Below are 21,975 nucleotides of genomic sequence, written 5' to 3'. Positions count from 1 at the left end.
ATATTTCGCATAGTAAGTACTATATTTCGCAATAGTAAGTCTAAAAGTGCACCCAATCGATGATCGATATAAAGTGTATAAAAATTACAATAATAAATCCATTTTTGAGAAGTTTTCATGTCTGTAGGTTGTGCATCAGATGTGGCCCTTTTTTCAAGTGACGATTTGGTGGCAGCGTTTTTCTCACGGATGAATATATTCGCTGTCGAAATTGGCGTATCGTCACGATTCAAACAAAGCGGTTAAATGCGCGTCACGAACAACAGCTTAGTTTTAAATAGAGTGGCGCCATCTATTGTGCTCTTTTTTGTAAATAATCCCTGTTGGTTTTTAAACGGCGAAACTAACGACAAAATCGCTCAGTTCCGTCGATTTCACGTTCCACTTATGTTGGCTCAATTTTGTCATTTTGTCGGAGCGGAAACGTGCTCGAATTTACGTTTATTTTAGAGTATTCCGACGAACGAGAGCACCTTGTAAAGCTTGATTCAACTAAGCTGTTTACAATTTTCAGATATTATAACTGCAAATACATACTGTGTTTTTAAATAGTCTATACCTGAATAAATATATATATTTTTTTTAATTATGTAGCTTAGAAAAAAATGTTTTCATTCTACAAATACGGTTTCGATGGAGTGAATGGATTTTCATTAACAATATCAATGTTGAATCATTGAATATGAAGAACATGTGAGCCTCATTCTGCATATAATACCCCTTTTTGAAGCTGATAAAGCGTGAACGGATGTAGAGCAGGGTCCACAACTTTTTTGGGAAATAGGCTGGTTCGAAATTTCAAAATGTAAGGATGGCCGGATGAAAAAAAATCTTATTGCAATCCAGTTTGAACAAATTTGCGCATGTGTAATAATTTTGTATACGGAATTTATACCTAACGTGTATTGGGGTACATCGAAAACAATGAATTTTGGAATTTGGAAACAGCTTAAGTTGAAAACAAAAGACGTTATGTACCAGGTTGGGGCCCCCTGACGCAGAGGATGGATACATTTCTGACTTGAGTTTATTGACGTTTCTGTTATTGGTACTGTTTGTACCTCGCACTGTCACAACAGGAAGAATGTGCTCTATCCAGATTAATCATACCCTTCATGAAAGTATTAAAAAAATATTTATTTTTGATTATATTGCTACGTCTCTATTCGTTGAGTTATAGTCACGTAGAACCTTCCAGTGTTTTCAACAATGGATGCACAGAAAAATCGCCGTTTCCTATCCAAGGTTCGATTTGAAAATAAATAAAATGGCGTATCGTAAACATCGCATTGTTACGATATCGTTCCCGATTGCTATCCTGCATCCCGTTTCGTCGTTCCATTCCAGTTGTATATTGAAGAGTTCTTTGAACGGTTGAGGGGGGTTGGTGGGTTGTTGGGAGGGATTTATGACATTTTCCACTTTTATCGTGGTCGAAAACCCCATACGTTACCGGGTTTTAACTACGAGCGCGCGCGGGTTCAACGCGCAACGTGTGCACTTCAAACGTCCTCTAACCGGGAACACTGGAATAAAATTATAATACACTTTTCAAAAGAAAATATGATAATCGTAAAATGTGTACGGCGTTACGTTGGTACGTGTGCTGAAGCAACTATTTTATCTGCGGTTTCGTAATTCCGAGATATTTCCCGGGAAATAAATCAAGCACGTAGGGTTTGTTCCCGGAGCGTTTAAGAGTCACGCGAATTGTGCGTAAGTTGTTATCGCTCACGAAAACGTTCAGCACGAATATCCCGAAGTGTATGTAATTCTTTCAGAATGTTGTATGTATTTATGTAGTACCGAGTGTGTGTGTGTGTGTGTGTTACTCGGAATCAATTAAATAATAAATATTAATATGTATAGATAAGTACGCGCTTGACTTTTTTTATCGGGGCTATTGTCGTCGTTTCTTTGGGGGCTGTGTGTAAGTACTGGAATTTTTTCGTTTTAAGTTTGTTACGTGTATTATATATTTTTATATACAATATATGACTGTCGTATTTCAGCGTGAAAGCCTGCGAGATATTAGCATTAAGGACAGGGCTGAATCGTAAAATTTAAGATTTCATCTGCGCCGAGGTTTTCTAATAAAATGAAAAGAAAAACCTCTCCGTAGTAACGTCTACGTGAATCTTTAACCTTCGTTGAACATCGTTGGAAAATTTTAACTTTTTACCCGTGGAGTTGATTTTTTTTTGAAAAATAATTTTACGATATTTCAGTGCGAGGGTTTTCTTTTCATATTGCTTAATTATAATATCCAATTATTATTACAAATTATAATGAAACTTTCAGTATAAAGAAATGTTTTTGCACCTTTGATTTGTTATATGAATATCGATCTCGTAACATACAATGTAGTTTTTGTCTAGGGTTTTATCCCAGTATTTACGCGGCGCTGAATTTATTTCATCATTTTTTATAGCGAAGTCGACTGAGGGTTGAAGCGATATAAAATACTGTAGGATGAAAAAGATTTACACCCGATTACCGAAAATAAGAGCTTTCGCGATCAAATACAATTCCCAGTTTCGCCTTTTTTATTCTTTGCGCTGTGATACCTATCGTCAATTTTTCATATTATATTACAAAAATGTAATTTTATACACTTGTCCCAATCCCATTGAAATGTTCATAACTTATGCCTTTATTCATAGTATTTGAAGTGGAAATTTATATGTGAATTCAAGTACTTGTTTTATCCGATCATAATTGGTGCGCATCAAACATACATACATATGTATGTACACTGAAATAAGAGAAATATTTATGTACATATGTATATATTAGCTGACAAATATTGTTGTATTATTCTTATTGGGGAGTATTACACTATCAATACGGATCGCTTGAAAATATTGATAGTGTAATATGCCGTATTGTAGAATGAAACGACATTATAAATATGCATGTTCGTATGTATATGTTGTGTTGATACTCGATGAAAATTTATATTGAATTCTCGTAACATCGTCGCGTTTGAGCTAACTATACTTCATCGGGTCGATCTCTGATTCATCGGATAGTGCGTAATTGGCTCACTCAATTACGAACGGCGTGTGTTTGTTGTACGCGATACGATAGTATCGTTCATTAAGCCGGTACGTGATCTGCGTATCGATATAGTACCATTGCGGCGTTTCATACACGTCCACACACTATTGAAAATCGTAATGGACTTTTGTAATTAGCTCGTAGTGCCAGATGAATCTTTCGGAACGAATTTCAGAGGTGGCGCTGGCGCTACTTAAAATGGCGGTGACGAAGATGGTGGCGCCACCTCTCTGCTGCGATACTTAACCAACAATCTGTTCTGAAAGTCGCAATCAAATGCTGGTTGATGGTACAATACACCTCGTGTATCGTTACTGTAGAGCAGTGGTTCTTAACCGAAGTGCGGGCACCCCATGGGGTGCGAGAAGGCATATCAGGGGGTGCGGGAGGCGCTTCTAACAATATAAACGTAGTTTTGTGATATTTGAAAACTATTTTAATATTCGATGACATCGGCCAATTTTATTCGTAACGAAAGCGCTTGGGTAGCTGTAACTAAAATAATATAATTAATGCAGAATATCGCGTCAAACTCTCTCCACATTTCTCGCAAATAATAACGACAGTTTTCTCAATTTTCTCAGTGGAGACGCACACCGTCGTCTCCACGGGTATACTGTTTACAATTGTTTTTGCGACAGTGGCAGATAGTAAAAAACTATAGATAGATAGATAGATGGATAAAAAAACACATGAAAGTTGGATTGCAAACGGTATCTACCATTTTAAAGCAAACAAATACATACTTAATTGTTCAGTAAGCCCGAATAGGATATTAATGATCACACAAAAGTAAGAATTTTTCTCTCAAAATTTTGAAGTACATATCATTATTATTTTATACGTTCTTCTAATTATTATTTATACGTTTCTTATTATTATTTATTAATTATTATTTGACCATAGTAAACCCCGTCATGTCAAAAAAACGCCAGTGGAAAGACGATTATGTTGGTTACGGATTCACTTGTACAACATAAAAATATGGTACACAACGACCTCAATGCATCTTATGTTCTAAGATGTCTTCAAACTCCAATCTTTCTTCCAACCTTCAAAGTTGTTAGAACATTTCAACAATTTGCATGGTGGTGAAGGTGCAGGTCATAGTCTGAACATCTTGAAGCCAAAGTATTCTCGATTTGATGCCAGCGGTACAATCAGAAAATTATGTGGCGCAACAATTCTCCTTTGTCCAACAACAAGTCCTTGTTAAAAGTATCCTATCAAGTGGTATATCTGTGCGCTAAGTAAAAAAAAAGCTTACAATAAATGTATTTTTCTAAATTAAAAATTCCAAAACTCATTTTTCAAGGTAGTGCGGGAACATATTTTAAAATTCAAAGGGGTGCGGCTCATTGAAAAGGTTAAGAACCACTGCTGTAGAGTAACAAATTTGCTTCCATCTATGACGAATATTTTCTAGACTTGATTTATTATCAGTTGAATTAACGTTCGTATTGGGTGTTTTATTTTCAATTTAATCTTCATTTTATTGCGCAGACGTACAAAATGGTGGCTTTTCGTTAGTTTGTTTCGCAGCTAGTTGCATCCAGACATGCCATGCTTGATGAAGTGCTGCAATTTTGTAGACAAATTTCAACCGTTTAGTCTGCGTTTTGGACTCTTTAGTGTTGCTAGAATGTAACGAAGCTCTTTACATTCATTTGAGCGTCTCTTTGTATATACATACATATGTATGTATGTACACATGTACCTATATAAGCTTTGCTGCTATAGCTGCCACTGCTGCCATCGTATTCATTGTCGTTTTATCGTCGTTTATTCGATGGACGAATTTAATAATTTCTGCGTCGGAGACTATTCATTTGATAATTCGTTCGGACGTGGGGTCCGATGTGAACGTTTCCTTTGTGTAAAGCAGCTTCCTTTCTTTGTGAATGTTTCCATTGTAACGTAATTCAATTGGGTGACTAATGTTTTTTTCTTTGCCTCTTTTTTTTTGTTCGGGTCATTTGGATTAGAATTGATTTATTAAAAATTGGACCTTATAATACCTTTTACTTCATTATTCCAAGTCAATACTACAATTTTCTTTGATATAAACTAACCGATGTAAAATGTCGGGAATATTAATTGAAACCTTTAAATTACACAATAAAAGGGTTCAACAAAAGTGAATCAGCACTTCATTAGAAATCTCACGTTGCTATTTACCATGACAATCAACGTTAAGAAACCATTCACACTTTTTTTGAAATTTCTTGAACTCATATTTGATAGACTTAATTTTAGATGGAATATATAATATTTTTTTATTTATTGTAAATCCACAAAAGTTTATTTTTATTGTATCTGCTGTGAACTCAAATTTACACATGTATTTCATTACATATTTATTTATATATCGCAATTCGGATCAATGGAAGCCGCCATTTGATCGGCCGACATAAACAAAAGAATAAATTAAAAATACGATTTTTTTTCAAAAAAATTAGTTAAATTTAAGTATTATAATATAAACAAAGTGAAATGCGCGAAGCCCACATTATGCCGCGTCTCTTTCCACGAATACGATTCCAAGGGAAGAGTGACGTAGCATGTAACGGACCGAATTTCACATATCTACACGCATTATACAATTATTATACATATACGATACTTGGGGGAGGCGGCGAAGCCGATAGACCCAAGGGGTTTGACTTAAATATAACATGCTATAGATTATATAATTATGTATGTTAAAAATAAATAAAACATTCAAGATAACAACAATAAAATAAAATAACAAAGAAGAAAAAGTTAACATACAAAAATAAATAACGAAATAAAAGAAAATATAACAATATAAAAATTAGAACAAAAAATTGTAAACTTAAAGAACTAAAAGTTTATGGACAATTTAGTACGATATCAAAAATAAAATTACAGGTTTATTGAATTTGACATTGTAGCTTTCCCGGTGTACATACTTGGGTACAAATTTGTACACAATGGAACGTGGCCGAGTGGAAAAGAAGTGTATTAGAAATGGTGGATCTGTTCGCGATGGGATCACGTCTATCCCGGCACAACCCAGTGGCGGCACAAAACGAAGCCGGTTTCCTTCCTCAGAACTCGTGTCGTATTCTCTGCGACCTGAATGCTTAATACTTTCCCGGCCAAATCGTCGTCGAACTTATTTTTTTTACGAGTTTGCAAAACTATTTATTGGCTTGTCTCAAATGGCGATCGACGGCCACTTATCTTCGTCGCCACGTCTTCTTCAGGATCATATAAGAGCCACTGTACATGTAAATTATCCGGTGCTAATCATCGACGGGTGAATTTTTCATGAGAAAAAACCTACAGTTGAAGGCTGTATATATGTATGTATGTATGTATGTACATATAATCTGTGCTAGGAATATGATTTCGCCAAAGATGAGGAAAGTTTAGTTTTGAATTGTATGTATAATATGTATGTACATACATATGTATGTATGTACATATATAAAAACTGAGCAACACTTTAGCGCTCTCACATTAATGTAATAGCTTTCTCTTTGAGCATTAGATTTAAATTACAACATTATAGAAATAGCTTTAGGAAGCTTTTTGAATCTTTAGCATATAACGTTATTGTCAATCTAAGTGTATAGTTACATATACATATATAATAATTAAAAATATATTTGTCATGATTGTTTTTTACTTTATTTTTTTTTGTAGTTATATATGTAGTTGTATTGGATATTTATTTATTTATAGTAGGATATACATATGTATGTATATACAAGAAAGAATCTATGTTGGAAACATGCTTGTGAAATGTTTATAATGATTCTCAGTTCGAAGAAGTTCCAACAACTTTAAAGTAAATACTGTGTAGATTTCGTGTGCATTTTATGGTAGTCTGGAAGGAAGGTTTTGAATTGAAAGTTGTTTCTCGAATGTTTAATGCTAGTTTCGTAGTGAAAAGTGTGTAAAAATAGAATGTAGATCGTGGAGTATCTATCAAGTGGAAAAGTCGCAAATTGGATTGAGCCAGTTCAAGCAGAATGTAATTTAATGGCTTGTAAAAATATTGGCGATTTGTGTGTATACCGTCTCTTGTGTAACTTTTGACCTACAATATAACGATTTGATTTCTGTTTTGACTTGAGTGGGAAAACTCACTTAACCCCATTAGCGTGCACTGAGAAAATAAGGTTGTTCTATTATAAATTTCCGGCGGCTTTTCCGCTTTATTATCGAGGCTTTTCGATTTCGACGACGATCTACGTAAAAAAATCTCATTCACAGTGCTGTTCACGTAGGGATGGGGTTGCACGGAAACACCCTAGCAATTTTCTGTTTTTCCGATGCAAAAAATAGAGGGAGATGTAAGGAGAAAGGGGGGTGGGGGTAGAGTCGTCATTTAGTGCTGAAAACATTTTCCTTCGTCGTCGAGAAGGTCGTCTGCATACGAAATGCTATCGCTCCGTATACGTATAATATGAATTCCCAACGTTTATATTAAATATTCATAAGCCATTAAATAAAACTGAAAAGTGTGACGATGAAAACCGCAAAAAAATTCAGCGCACAGAGGCGCATCTGTTTATATAATAAGAAAACACATGAAATTGTATACACATGTATGAATGAAAACACGTCCTACATTTCTGATATCTAATAATATGTGGTTCGTACTATCTGACACTTGAGATGAATTACATTGCGTAATATATAGTGTGGATACATGAGAGTGTAAATGATCTTTAAATTACACATGTATATGTATATATTTATATGTAAATATGTACATATATGTATATATAGTGATAACTATCAACCATGCTCCTACATTTATACCCAGTTATAAATTCGATAGCCATATATAAAAAATAATTTTCTAGCTGGGCAACATTAGAACGAATCATTTCCTTGTTAGAATCGTTAATCAATATTTATTTATACGCTTATTGCGAATAATTTTCTCGTTTTGCATACAATTATTCGGAAAGAGAATACTTTCGATCGCCTGGGGGGTGCTGCCAGTGCGCGCACTCACTAACTTTCGCGGCCTTTTTTATTATTATTATTTCGAGTTCCTGCAAGTTGAATAGCTCCGAGGCGTCTGCAAACTTCGAATCGATCTCGAAATTAACCCTTTCGCCTCGTCTTGCCTTTGAACCGGCCTTTGAGGTATTTAAACGGAGTCCGCCTGTCGGTTTACACGCGACTGCAATAACACGATCCTTTGATACCACCGAGCAGTGCAAACTAAGCGCACGCCCAGTTTACACTATCGCGGATAAATTGAAACTTGCATCTGATGAGTATATATGTATGTATGTACGTGTGTATGTTTATGCATATCTTTTTTTTTGTTACAGATTCGTGTGATGCTGCTGCCGTTTGATAGCCGTGAATTGTGATGTGCTAGTGCGCGGGATCGGTCCGTTCTGTTATGGTGAATCGTTTGTGATATCTTCATATCGGTGATACGTTTCGTGTACTTTCGCCATGTGGTCCAACAAGAACAAAATGGCCGACGCCATCAACAGGGACTCCGAGGAGATGGAGGTGAAAGTGGTGATCGTAGGAGATACCCAGTGCGGGAAGACGGCGCTCGTGCAGAGATTCATCTCGGACAATTTTAATGAGGTCAGTCGCTTTTGTGATTTTGAAATGGCGGTGTTTTGTTTTAATTAAATTGAAGTGAACGTGTCGGAGAGTTTGTGTGGAACTATGCGCTTTGAGCAGATTTAAACCTTCAAGGTTGTTTATGTGTGTGTTTGTGTAATTTAGGTATGTCATTATACGGCATTAACATGTCCTCGTTTGTGCGATTGTATGTACATACATATGTATGTATTCGAAGACACTTTGAGAAATTTAGATGTTGCTTTCGGGTCGTTTGAAAGTCCATTTATACGTGTCTCAGTTCATCTGCAGTGTACGGTTTTTGTACCTACATACATATATTATCTTTATTTGAGGGAAGGAGGATTTAGGTAAATAGACATTAAATTTGTTTCTTACCGTTGGTGAGTACTTATCAGACTTTTCAGTATAATAAAAAGCAAGAGAAACTTCATTTTTGGAATATCGTTTAAAAAGATCCAATAGGATCAATTAAAATGCTTCAAAATGGAGAATCTGACGATATAAAGTACCAAATCAAAGTACATATAGTCCACCGTGGCTAAGATCTGAATGGTTTAAATATCTGGGGAACTCTTCCTCTTGTTTCATCTTTGCCGCTATTCATAATGTGTTATTTTAGTTTGTTTTCTCTTTAAGCGCTTTCGCACATATCCAAAGAATCGTTCAATTCGTTTAAAAAATTGTTTAAATGTATGTACGTATACATACATATGTACTTCAATTATGTACAAGTATCAATATTTATTATTTCAAGAATATATTTAGATTATAGCATCATTCCAGAGAGGTGGAAATTGACGTCATTCGTTGTCTAAAATATGTATGTATGTATATCACTACGCTTTTACTGCATTATTATTCATATAAGCTGATTAAGCATTATATAATGAAGTTAAATCTAATATATAATTTGACTTTGTAAGTTTGTATCTTTGGTAGGGAACTTCGTAAACAAAAGAAAGTTTCTACGACGACAATTCAATTGGTTGAATATTATTTTTTTCGATTCAAATAAATTTAATAAAAAAACAAATGAATATTTACTATTAGATTCGCCATGTTTAAGCTGTTTATATTACAAATACTGAGCGAAGCCGGGTAAAACAACTAGTATTATATAAAAAGATTGTTTGTTCTATTTTTACAAGGCTTTTATTAGTTTTACTTTGCGATAAAAAATTATTATCCTTGATTCGTCTGTCGTCACATTTTGGTCTGTTCGTCGAAAGGCTAGTTTGACCTATTTATTTAAATGTATATGTATATATGTATTATATATGTGTAGATACATACATATTTATGTAGGTAGGTTTTGCGGCCAGTTTCCAACTTGTTTGATTTCCGTTCGACCTGTGTTTGCAGACAGTTCTCTACTTACGGATTCATATACCTACATATGTACATATGTACATACAGACTGTGTGAGATTGTGAATTTGTGCAAATACATAGGTCTTTGATCGTCTGTAGTTAGTCTGGCAACTAATTTCGATCTAGTGTACAATTATTGAGTTCAATTCGTTAACGTCAGGTTGTAGGTATAGTATGTAGTATAATATTACACGATACGTACGTTAATAGAAAGCAGTCAAAGAACAGTAATTGTGATAGTTCATTGCGCTTGCCAAATGTTGTTAAATTTCAAAGTGAATATCGTTTGAAGTCGATCGAATTCTGAAGACGTTTAGGGAGTGCATTAAAATTTATTGAAGTTGTTTTGCGATAATATTGGACGAAGTTGTCGTCGCTGCCAACAGGTCCTTAACGATTATGGCCGAGTGGAGGCAATGATGTCTTTCGGCGATGATGATAACGACGATCGGGGTGTATAATAGATAGGTTGTGGAAGCATCTGTGATTACAATAAGCGGTGGTGTGTTATCATAATTTTATTACCGCCGAGATAAAATCCATTGCGAGCACGCTTTCCTTACATTAGGGTGCACTATGTATGCAAAACAACCTTGAGAAATTTTTATATATCTATAGTCGATACATTTAAAGTTTAGGAAAAAATAGAATATAGTAACAAAATACAAAATAGTACAGATAAAGGAGGAATTTTAGTGGATTCTTAGAATCGTCCGATTTGTAAGCTTTAAAAAAGTAAAGAAAATAAAACGATCGTAAGTATTTAAAGATATTTATAGATCGATGAAGAAAGTAGATTGACACAACCGTTCCTCACTGTGACGAGTGATCTATCTTTGTGTACTTTACAATATATGTACATATTTGTATACTTATCTAAATTGAACTGATTAACGATAATTTAATAGTGCTCGAAGTTTAGAAAACGATGCAGTGCGTTTTGATACTGCTCCGATTATTATCGTCAACATCTGGAGCGCTGCAATTTTACCAGTCTATATTAGCAGTGGGTAAGGTGGTGGTTCTTGGGTTACGTGACCCCGCAACCAAGCGATCCTAGATGTTGAGAAGGGTGGTGGCATCAAAAATATCGTCACGCAGCTTCTCTCGGTGGGTGGTCGGGCGGTCGGATGGGTGTTAGGAGTAGTCCCCACTTTTAAAGGCCTTGCCTTTGCTCCGGGATTATTGCTTTAGTGTCTCTGTTTTGGACCTTAGTCTGATAAGCCATGCAATATTTGCAATTTGGAGCGCGCGCGGGGCGCGGTCACAACGCCTTTGAGTAATCAGCCAGATTGCCAACGTGAAATGTGGAGGAAGAGGAAAAAAAATGCCATAATATAAGAGATGCAGGGTTGGGTCTTGCTCTCAAAGAATGTACACTTTTGTGTGGGAATAGGAGATAGCAATCTGTCTAACGAGATCAGAACGCGCGTATGTAAACAAGCGGAGCACGTGTGCGCGCGCGCGTTGTGCAAGTGGGGATAGAAAATGCTTGAAAAATATTTAATACCAGTAGTCATCGCAATTCGGATCAACGGAATGAAAAGATTATTAATAATTTAAAATTTAATTAATATTTTTGAAAATAAATTAATTTGTTTTTGTTGGCCGATCATGTGAGTACTTCGTAAGCACTCACCAAGCTCCGCCTCTTTCCACCATATACGATTTCAAGGGTAGAAAGAGACGGAGCACGGTGTTAACAGCGATTACTTCGTACAAACGCACGCACGCACACATTAGACAATTATTACATACGATAAGGTTTTGATTTTAAATATTGCAGAGTAGTAGCGTTAGTGTTATATTTATACAATTCATAAATTTGGTGGTTGATATATGTATGTATGTAACTAGTTTTATGCCCGTTGAAATTTCAACGGGTGCTTTCGGATTGATACATGATTTAAAATAAAGTAACAATATGAATAGTAATAATTAATCGGAATCGGAACTGAAACAGAAATCAAGAATCGGTTATGCCAATTAAATTATGCAATAATAAAATTATAAAACCCGAAGTCGAAATCCGAATCGGAATAGGATAATATAAAAAGTGCGTATTCAAAACCTCGCTAAATAAAATTATTATAATTGCGTATTTTTACAAACCTCCTTTAAGTTTTATGGCGAGAACGAAACATTTCAATTAATGTTTAAAAAAATCCATTTAAATATTCTATGATGGTTTCAAGGCTAAGTCTCTGAACTCAGATATACCTATAAGAGGATATTTGTGTTCGTGTGAGAGTTTGCCGGTTCGACTCCGAATGAGAATTTATAGAAAGTTTAGGCTTTTTATCGATTCATTCCATTAAGTTCGGCTAGCGTTAGGACACACACACACACACACACACACAGATTACCGTCTTTATATATATATATATATATATATATATATATATATATATATATATATATATATATATATATATATATATATATATATATATATATATATATATATATATATGTATATATATATATGTATATATATATATATATATATATGTATATATGTATATATATATATATATATATATATATATATATATATATATATATATATATATATATATATATATATATATATGTATATGTATATATATGTATATATATATATATATATATATATATATATATATATATATATATATATATATATATATATATATAATTTAAGCTTTCTATTTGGTTTTCTGAATAGATTCGAGAATCATTATAACTGTCCAATTTTTTTTACTGCTAGTTTTTTTAAGTACCAATGTTTTGACTACTAGGTCATCTATTTCAGATTTTGCAGTTTTTTGTTTGACTGATTTATTTGTGGATTCTTCATAGAATATTTTGCATAATTTCATGGTGTTCGTATTGAAACGATTTCACAACACTACGCAATAGTCTTATTATTCACAATTTTATGTGAATATTAAGTGAAGTTATCTGATGATATATGTAATATATGTAAGTATATGCATACATTTTATGTATATTGAAAATACGGCAGACAACAGTTATTGCGGTTAATAATACATATACATGGAAAAAGCCACAGCTGTCATTTGCGACAGCTGTTAACAAAATCGGATTCGTGAATTTGAAAATTCATTGTTCGATTTCTGATATTGAAAATTGGAACACAGAAGTAAGAAAATAATGTTACTAGTGCTTAGTACTACTACTTTATTTTATATTCTATTTTGTGGATTCAAAGCATACACTCATGTGTACAATAAATGTAATCCTGTTTTCAGATATAAATTCAAATTAATATTAAAACTTCTGACACAATTTGAGTCTTGTTAAAATTTCAGTTCAAGCAAGTGTAATATAATTTCTATTGTATTTAACCTGGTTTTTGATTTGGATGGATCTCCTAATTTCTGGGCGATTGTTTTACTTTATCTCTTTATTCTACTTATTTTCCTATCAGACGTCGGAGTTACATCATAGAGAGTATCTTATAATAGAAACAGCATGGGGTAAAGTGATTGTACCGTAGTGAAGAGGCAACACCTAATATCAGGAATGCAACTTAGTGTAATGAAACATATGTATTTATGTATGTATGTAATCGAACGTAAAAGTGTGAAATTCAACATAGATACGCTAGTGGTTTTTTCTTTTTATATTTTTATGTAATGAAACACATTTAACTGTGCGACTCGTTTTTATTATAAAAGGTATTTCATTATTTTATATATTATGTATGTATGTACATATGTATGTATGTACATATGTATGTATGTATTAGATATAAGAGTATTATCATTTTTTACCAGCTCTCATTATTTCGCTAAATCTTCGGCAATCTATATTCGAAACGATGTCAATAGATTATTATTTTTCTGCGGGACGAAACTTTATATATCGTTTACACTGGATGTAATGTTATAATTAATATCTGTATCCATCTCAGCGTTATCGTCTAATAAAACAGAATTGATTAACTGTCACTGAGCTTAATAATAATATATACCTATAATAATGCATTGGGTTCGTAAATTTTTATTTTCATGTTTGCCCGCACTTACATACCTTTCAAAGAGTCGTTACATTGTGCATAATTTTATACTGCAAATAATCGGCGATTTCTCGAATTAACGATCCGAATGCCAAATCTCTATATATTAAGAGGTCCGATCGATAGATTGAAATACATTTTATGAAATCCAATTCGATGAAATCGGGAGGGGGTGTTGATGAATGTCGAGTTATCAGATTGTGATGAAAATTTGTCCGTGTTAGAGGGTAGGTCGAAAGACAGGTATGGATTGTAGGGGATAAACTTTTTGTTAATTTTCTTTGTCCTTCATCCCCTTGAGAGAGTGATGAGCTTCGCAGAAGCGATTACATAAACGAAACTTACCCGATTGGCCTAACGAGACTTGATTGCGGTTAGGGGTTTTAATTAATTAATCTGACTACTGTCGTTCCGGTATTCTAAATGTATGCGTGTGTATTGTACCAAACATATAATGATAAAGATTATGTTTTTCGGCTTATATTGGGTGTATGTATAATATGTCTGTTGTACATGGAAATAATTAAAGGTCGTTTGCGTCGTTATCAAAAGTTGATAGCTCCCACTTAATGGGGCGACGTATCAGAGCGTGAAACTTAACGACACGCTTATCCTTTTAAAGGGTCATGGATGTCTTTTTCATGGTTCAAGTACACAGAAAAAAGGGCACTCAATAAGTACTTTTCGTCGCAAAAAAATGTACGAGGAAGGCAACTGGGCTACTTAAACCGCGGGAAGATTCCATCGAAATATGACATAACTCGGTTGATTCAAGTGACTGTTGGGAAAAAAGTTTTTGTTTGCGTATTAGTATGTAGATGTCCAAAAAGCTGGGATTTTTATAGTAAATGAATTTTATAGACATAGATACAAACATATATGTATGTATGTATATTATTGGAATATGTATGAGATTTGATTCAATACGATATTTGCGAAGTACAATCCTACTGTGTTAATAGTCGTAAATCATATTATATGTCAATGTTGTTTGATCATCTTATTTATTTTATTGGGCTAAATTTGGGTACTATGGTATGAGACGGGTCTGGTTCACTGCATCGAAAGTCGAAAGATCGAAAAGCAAATATCTGAAAGCAAAGATTGAAAATCGAAAGATCTTAAGTCGAAATATCGAAAAGAATGTATGCATGGTAAACGGTAATAATATATATCAGTGGCGTGTGGTGAAATTCTCTCTCTTTTTGTCGTACAGCCTTGCTTAATGTGAACGGGCCGGATACAAGAGGAACAGCCTGAACAACATACCTATATACATACATATATACTACCCGCTTTTCATATGTATGCATGGTAAACGGACAAGAATAAAGATTTCGATTTTTCGACTTTCGATGCGGTGACGGCCACCGGTATGAGACGTATGGTATTTGTGTAATACTAGCGCAGATTGCCTAAATCTAGTAAGTTGATAGTCAATTAATTTGATTAATTACCGACTATGATTGAAACATAATATTTCCTCAATTTTAATGAATTCGGTTGATAAAATTTTTTTCTTATTGAAAGACAGGACAGAAAATTATAGGTACATAGTTGGGACTAATTATGTATGGTTTGGCAGAATTTCTATCGTTTCCCTCTGTCTTCGTAAAATCTTAGTGGTATTAATTATGAATGAAAATTAAAATAAGTTATTAATAGGATTAATAGGATTATTATTAAGGATGCATATATAAGCTTAGATTATGGTATTGATTGCGTGAGTTAGTTTTTATTTGGTCTAGGTTAGTTTTAATTGAGTGTGGGAATTTCTCTCGTTACTTTCTTTCGAATACTATTTTACTTATGTTATTAATTAATACAATGCTATTGATGAAGAAGATTAATTTCATTATTTAGATAGATTACAAATACCGGGAGTGTCGAGTGGAAGAGGTTTGGCAGGGTCACGATCTGATACTGGGTGACTTTGAGAGGAATACTAGTAATTTCTAAATTCGTTGTATTATTACTGTTTGAATAACATTATGATACTTTGGTTGGGAACTTCGTAAACAAAACAAAGTTTCTATGACGACAATTCAATTGGTTGAATATCATATTTTTTTCGATATTATATTTACTATTAGATTCGCCATGTTTAAGCTATTTATATTACAAATACTGAGCGAAGCCGGGTAAAACAACTAGTTAAATATAATAACGATTCACTCCGTTTCCGTACGAAAGTTATCCATTTTTCTTCGAGGGAGGTATTGTTGTTATTTTCAGTATTTCCAAGGAGGCGCCAAAACGACGTGTTTTCTCGTCATTCGGAATGCGTGTAATATTTGGTACGTGGCGTTGCTCAGAATGCAAATGGCTCGAAATATTCGACGGTAAGCTTTGCGCTAGATTATCGAAACGTCGCATTTACGCGCAACGTTTATGCTGAATATGCCGTCGCATCGTTCTGAAATATCATCATATTATTATATACGACTTGTACATGACTCGGTGATAATAGCCCGGAGGAGGTTGACGACCCCTGCCGATAGCTAAAAGATTCAACTCTGGATTGAAGTTGAGATTCTAAGTACGAATGAAATCAATTGGGTTTGAATTTTCTTTTGCCAAATTTCTCGGTTCATAATAACTATACTAGTCTATTCATTATTATTACACCAAATATGTCGTGCTTCTTTCTATTGAATAAGTCTCGATTTGTGAAATAATGAGAACGAGTAGTATTTTTACAAGGTTTTTATTAGTTTTATCACCAAATATTTAGTTTATTAAGGTGGTACATATGTATGTATATGAAGAAATATCTGATTAGTCGAATATAAAGAAGATCTTTTTAAAACATATTATGTGTTCAATAATACTTATTAACTCACTATGGGCCGTAAACAAATACGCTGTTTTTGTAATAAAACGTTATTCAAAGGCTGTTAACAAAGCATGTATTTTTAAATGCTCCTCACCACATTAAAAAATAATCTTTAAAAGATTTTGTTTCTCATTCTCAGTTATCATATCAGCATAACAAACCATTCCAAATTAATATTCAGAAAAGATTTAAAATCCTCGGATATCGAAATTCTTTGGTTTTTTCCTCGCATAGCATATGTACATACATACATACATATCATACTTATCAATTTGAACCTTTCATTGAAATTATATATGATATATGAGATAGATATGGTTTATTGCGTGAAAATTGGAATGTACGCATATAAATTTTATACTAAATTGAATACAGATTCACCACAATTTGAAAAATACATACATATTTATACTAAACCTACATATGTACTATTTTATATACTTGTGTATATTAAACTATTTTAACCGCTACTTTGTAAAAAAATACTCGGACTCCCATAGCGAGTTTTCGGAAAATTCGGATCGTCCCCAATGAGTTAATCAAATTACAACGTTTCAAGTTTTTAAACTGATTAAAAATCGGATTTATACTTGGATACTAATTTGTATAAATATTATATAATATACAATGAATTGATGGACACACAGCAATGAGATGGTCAAAAGTTAAAGTCTTACTGCAATGAATTGACAATCATTCTTAATTAAAAGTAGTTCACTTGATTGAAACCTTTAATTTCTTTACCACATCTATCTCCACTCATTTATATACATATGTGTCATACATTTATACATATGTACCTATACATACATACATATGTACATACACTTGACATTTTGACAGACTCACTTTTTGAAAATTGTTATTTTTCGGTACTCGATAGCACTTTAACGAATGAAAACCACGATATTTCATCCCGAGATTTTTCTTCGGGTGACCATCGCGATCGGTATAAATTATCTCGGATGATAATAAAGAGTACGAGGCAAGGCTGCACTCTGCTCCGGTAGATCATCCCTCCGTCCCCTTGTCCCCTTTTCCGTTTTGGTTTGAAAGAAACGAGTCCGCAATTAAACGGCAATTCGAAGCCTCGCACATGCGGGCTGGGCTGGGCCGCCCACCGTTGAGCCGTCAGCCGTTTATTGCTTTAGGCCAGATTTAATTTTATAGCACGCGAATTTATTTATTTTTTTCGGCGTTGTGATGGTGTTCCTTCGTGTGTGTGTTTATTTTTTCGTGTAATTTAATCCGCAGATTAACGTACAATGTAGCCGGACGTTCGCGCCCGTAAGTAATTCGCGCAAAGGGTCGACCGAAACAGTAGCGACGTTTAAATTCCAACAGGCGACTTTAATGGGTTATAAAATGGGAGTATATTGTATAAATAATGCGCATATAATATGAATAATATCTACTTGTAGACTTCTTTTATTTTATATTTTTTGAAAGTTGTGTGTGTGTGTAGTTTGTATGTATTTGACTGTCTTAGTAAAGCCAGAATGTAAATAAAATATTTTTTTCGCTAATGGTGTATGCTTAATTCTTGATTAAAATTTTCCAATGCGTTATTTTTTGGTGTATTTTTCAAATACAACTGCTATATATTGAATATACATTCATACATATCTACATACATATGTATGTACTTGTATATCCCCAGAATACTGGCACTTGATTCAGAATACGTAATTGATATTCGATTCAATTGTTTGTAATGTACTTTACAGTTAAAACGGTTCTATGGATTTTGAAACTTTCCACTTGTTCATTTTAATATAGGTATGTGATTATTTAGAAAGTTGTAAAACTCGTGCTCGTCAACGAGCGCGAAACAATTGTGAAGATTTGGCGAATCGACATTAGCGGCTCTTTCAAATTTAAGCGTTTGTTTGTTGTTTTGAATTGTTAATTTCTTCGGCTAATATTTAACAAACTTTCTTGTCTTCGCGACGAAAATCTCTTGTCGCCACCCACCCCCGTTTCAGATTCAGGTGGCGATGAAGAAAGATCGAAGGTGGGGAAGCCACTGTTAGGGTACCTACCTACACACTTTTTCCACGAATTTACAGCATTTCTGACGATCTTATCAAATAATGGAATTCTCCTAGGAGTGGCGATGCCTTTTCCCTCCTCTCACCTGATAAACGAAGAAAAGTTTTCAATTGAGAATCAATCGGAATTATTTATTGATGATGGAAATCAATTCTTTAAAAAGCGATCGGTGTCGATATTAAACCTTCATTCACATCGAAAGACATTTTGAAACGTTCGGCCTCTGTTTAAGTATTAATATTAGCTAATGGTCACCTTTTATTCAATTATTGATTAAAATTAATGTTTAATATTGGGTTTACAATGTTTGTATGTATGCTCTTCGATATTTATAAAAATATGCATGTACATACATAGGTTTAAAGTTCAGGGCTCGAAATGGAAATTTATATGAATAGGAGCGCTCGATAATTTTCAAAACATGATTTTGAATTTTTTTATTGCATTTTAATATATATATATATATATATATATATATATATATATATATATATATATTTATGTATATATATATTTATGTATATATATATATATATATATATATATATATATATATATATATATATATATATATATATATATATATATATATATATATATGTATATGTATATGTACGTATGTATATGTACATATCATAGCCGGTATTAAACATTTTGTCACCCGAGGCAAAAGGGAAAATTTGCGCCCCTATGTAATTAGTAATTTAAAAAGATACATATTTTTATGATTCGAATATCAGAAATACATATTAAATCTTATTCAATATGTTTAAATAAAAAAAATTTGCACCGCAGAAGAAATGTTTTTCCGGTTGTTAAAGAAAGCCTTTTATAGAATATGAGCTCAATCAGCCACTATTCGTAGAAGAGAATCTTCTTAAGTAGTACTTATGAAAATTTAAATTTCTTAATTTTGGTTCTTAAGTACTAAGATTTAAAGAAAACAATTTATAATAATATAATCGAATTCGGTGACAGGCTTGTTGCAAGTTCATAGAAATGCCGATTGTCGTTCTCAAAACTGAAATCTCTTCCTAAGAAGCGCTGGTGCAGTGAACCCCCCTCAGTCAAAATTAACAAATTTATATCAATATACTAGCGGTAAAATGAATGGGTATTTTCAAGATTTCAATTAATGTTATTGTGGAATTCATATTTTTATTATTATATATATTATTATTATTTTATAATATATTAATATTTTTATTTCAAAGGGTACGGAAACTTTGGATTTTTCATGAGAGGGAGCGCTACGTTTCTGGATTTCACGAAAGAAACCGGTGTTCCCATGCGCTCCCGAGCCCTGGTTATATTAATTACCCAACTATAATATACGTATACTAATTATAAAGTTATAACTTTGTACTCTATTATACATACTAAGAATTATAATTAGTGCTAGATAACTTTTATGTGAACTTCATAAATTTACATGTATGCAGTACGTGAGTTTATATTAAGTTTATTTACTTGCTCATATCATATCTTCATGCTATATGTATGTAAGTACATACATATGTACGTCTACTCTGTGTATATTTAAAAAAATACATATCTGCATAATGTGTATTATTTCTTTTTTCATGCCCTAGCCTACATACATACATATAATTAAATGAATTCAAACGATTTTGATATATTTTCTCATTTGTTCAAATTCATTTATTGCATTTAGTATGTGTTATATTAATTTTGATGGGATTGACCTTTTATTATAAACTCTGGACTTGACTGGTTTTTTGTTCAATGTCGACTTGTTAACCTTTTCTCAGATTTTTATCCATCTCAAATCAGAACTTTTTCGGCTCAGTAAAATATATGTATGTAGCTATAAATATACATTAAATTAAATTTATGACCTTCATAGCATATGAAATGATTAAGGATGCACATTTAATTTTTCACTCTTTAAAGCAAACTGAGATAATCTCTAATCTTCAAACATTCCTTTCTCAGGATGTTTATCCTCGTCGTCTATAATTTTTTGTATTCCACTTGAGTTTCCAACTATCATCCTCGCGGTAATTAATATGGTACCCTAATTTTTTGCTCCTTAAACCGTTAGTTTCGTGGGGGACTTTTTGTCTAATTTACGATCGCAACCTAATGTGCCGTCAAAACACTTGTCGTGGAATTCTGCAATGATTATATTGACACGGTGTGGTTGTCGACGAAAAGTTGAGACAAGCTTTGAAGGGCGCCTCTGGTGTTTGTCAAACTGTGGCTCGTAGATAATAATCGAATAGTGGGAGAGCTTTTGCAGTGAAGCAACACTAACTCGATATCCGATAATTGAAAAGTGTTCTGTCATTACAATTTTTCGTCGAAGTAATTACTGTTTGACTATGATTAATGTGAATGTTTTTAATAGTTTGAAAAGCACAGGTTACACAGTTTGGCATCATGTGAATGCATTTTTACACTGAAAATAAGCATATGTTGTTCCACAAAAAGTAACAAGTAAACGTGAGAACTTCTTTAAACACGGTTTACGCTGAATCTAACGAATTTTAGCATTATTTTATTGTGTATTTATAATTAAGTGGAAATGAAAGGACGACGTATTGAATTAGTTTATAACATCGCTTAATAAAATATTCGAAATGGATTGCTTTTCATCGAATTCATATTTATAAATACAACATGTATTTCGATTTTGCTGAACTCTGTATTTATTATTATTGTCGTATAAATTTGTGCGCCTTGACTTGATAAAAATGCTAGCTCGAATAATACCTTTGATTTTATTAAATTCTCCGTAAACCTTTATTCGTACATCACATATCGTGATTAGTTTCAATTTTCAATGAAGGTTTATTTATAAAATAAAATGTTTCATGTTACTTTGAAATCAACTCTATGTCATGAAATACGTATATCGTGAATTGTTGAATTATTTTTCTTCTCGTATAATGTACATACATACATCGTAAGAAAATATTGTTTCTTTTCCTTTTATGGCAATCCTGATTCATCTTATGTCAATTTTGACGATAAATTTTTGTCTCGAAAATTTGTATGAAGATATAATTTATCTA

At 33.1% G+C, this 21,975-nt stretch overlaps 2 protein-coding genes across 2 annotated transcripts in view; one reads left to right on the top strand and one right to left on the bottom strand.

Moving 5' to 3' along the window:
- LOC143911562 (ras-like GTP-binding protein Rho1) overlaps positions 1-21,975 on the top strand; it is a 147,182-nt gene that overhangs the window by 37,664 nt on the left and 87,543 nt on the right. The window contains exon 2 of the mRNA XM_077430491.1: positions 8,382-8,652. Coding sequence (XP_077286617.1) covers positions 8,512-8,652 — 141 coding nt within the window. The 5' untranslated portion in view covers positions 8,382-8,511. The remainder of the gene's footprint in view (positions 1-8,381; positions 8,653-21,975) is intronic.
- LOC143911561 (pyrimidodiazepine synthase-like) overlaps positions 1-21,975 on the bottom strand; it is a 155,988-nt gene that overhangs the window by 133,525 nt on the left and 488 nt on the right. The gene's annotated exons all lie outside the window — the stretch shown is intronic.

The sequence above is a fragment of the Arctopsyche grandis genome, chromosome 5 (genome assembly GCF_051622035.1).
Source record: "Arctopsyche grandis isolate Sample6627 chromosome 5, ASM5162203v2, whole genome shotgun sequence".
NCBI classification, from domain to species: Eukaryota; Metazoa; Arthropoda; class Insecta; order Trichoptera; family Hydropsychidae; genus Arctopsyche; species Arctopsyche grandis.
This window is presented reverse-complemented; position numbering and strand designations above follow the sequence as displayed.